The sequence below is a fragment of the Poecilia reticulata genome, unplaced genomic scaffold (assembly GCF_000633615.1).
Source record: "Poecilia reticulata strain Guanapo unplaced genomic scaffold, Guppy_female_1.0+MT scaffold_233, whole genome shotgun sequence".
Lineage (NCBI taxonomy): Eukaryota > Metazoa > Chordata > Actinopteri > Cyprinodontiformes > Poeciliidae > Poecilia > Poecilia reticulata.
In genome coordinates, this window is record NW_007615027.1 from 106,155 (window position 1) to 107,287 (window position 1,133).

Genomic DNA, 1,133 nt, shown 5'->3' on the forward strand with positions numbered 1-1,133 from the left:
GTTAAAACCCTGTTCTCCCAGGAAAACTCTGGTCCGTTAAAACCCTGTTCTCCCACCGCAGGGGTGTCCAAAGTGCGGCCCGGGAACATTTGTGACCCTCGAAGTGATTTTGATTGGCTTTTCACCAGAATACAAAAATAGCACCAATTTATTACTGAAGGTTGATGCAGTTAAAAAAATATTCAGTAAAATGTTCAGACTTTCAGGAGACAAAGTAAATATGGACGTTCTGATTTAATACATTTCAGTGGCTTTTACTTTGACGCATCCTTTTGTGAACTCCACTAAATAAAGCAAAGGTTTATGCAGATGAGGGACCCATAACCCGTTCCTGAGAACAACACAAAAATTAACATTTGAATTTTTATATATTATTTGGTGAATTAAATGAAATATTAAAGGCATAAAAAAAGAGGATTTTATGTGATAAATGCTCTTTAAACAACCAGCTGTTCAGAACAGAACCAGAATTCCCCCGACCCAAACAGGAACAGGAAGTGGTCATAATGTTTTGCCTCATTTAATTGACTGATAACTGTCTGTCTGCAGGAAGGACGTCCAGCCGGAGCCGTCACCGAGGTCAGTCCAAACGCTTCAGAACCAGATATCTGAAGCCGGTTCTGGTTCTGGTCATCCAGACCGGGTCAGTTCCACCAGAACTGCTCAGATACCTGCTGTCTCATCTGAACTGGGTCTTCAGGTTCTGGTTCCTTTAGTGTCGAGTTGATTTCATTCAAAAATACTTTATTGATCCCAAATGGGTTAAGTCCGTCGATCTGTAGAGGTCAGTGCTGCAGCGGCGCTGACAGGCCCAGCTCTACTCGGGTGGGAGTCTGTCCCACCATGACAGTTGCCATGACAACCGCATCATGGACATCATGTTTGTTGCATCATGGTTGCCAGGAAGCAAAAAACATGGCCAATAAACATAGTCGGCCATGTTTGTCGGCCATGTTTGTCAGGTCTGACTGGATTCTTTCTGTCTCTGCAGTCAGAAGGTCAGTTTGAAAGAGAGAGTCTTCTCGTCTCCACGGAGCTCCGGAACCAAAGGGAAGAGTTCTCCTCAGCACGGTGGGTACCAGAACCAGAACCAGAACTGGAACTAGAGTAGGAACCAGAACCAGAACTAGAAC

General features: G+C 44.3%; 1 protein-coding gene across 1 annotated transcript in view; it reads left to right on the top strand.

Moving 5' to 3' along the window:
• kcnq2b (potassium voltage-gated channel, KQT-like subfamily, member 2b) overlaps nucleotides 1–1,133 on the top strand; it is a 23,745-nt gene that overhangs the window by 9,344 nt on the left and 13,268 nt on the right. The window contains 2 exon segments of the mRNA XM_008402480.2: nucleotides 550–579; nucleotides 992–1,071. Coding sequence (XP_008400702.2) covers nucleotides 550–579; nucleotides 992–1,071 — 110 coding nt within the window.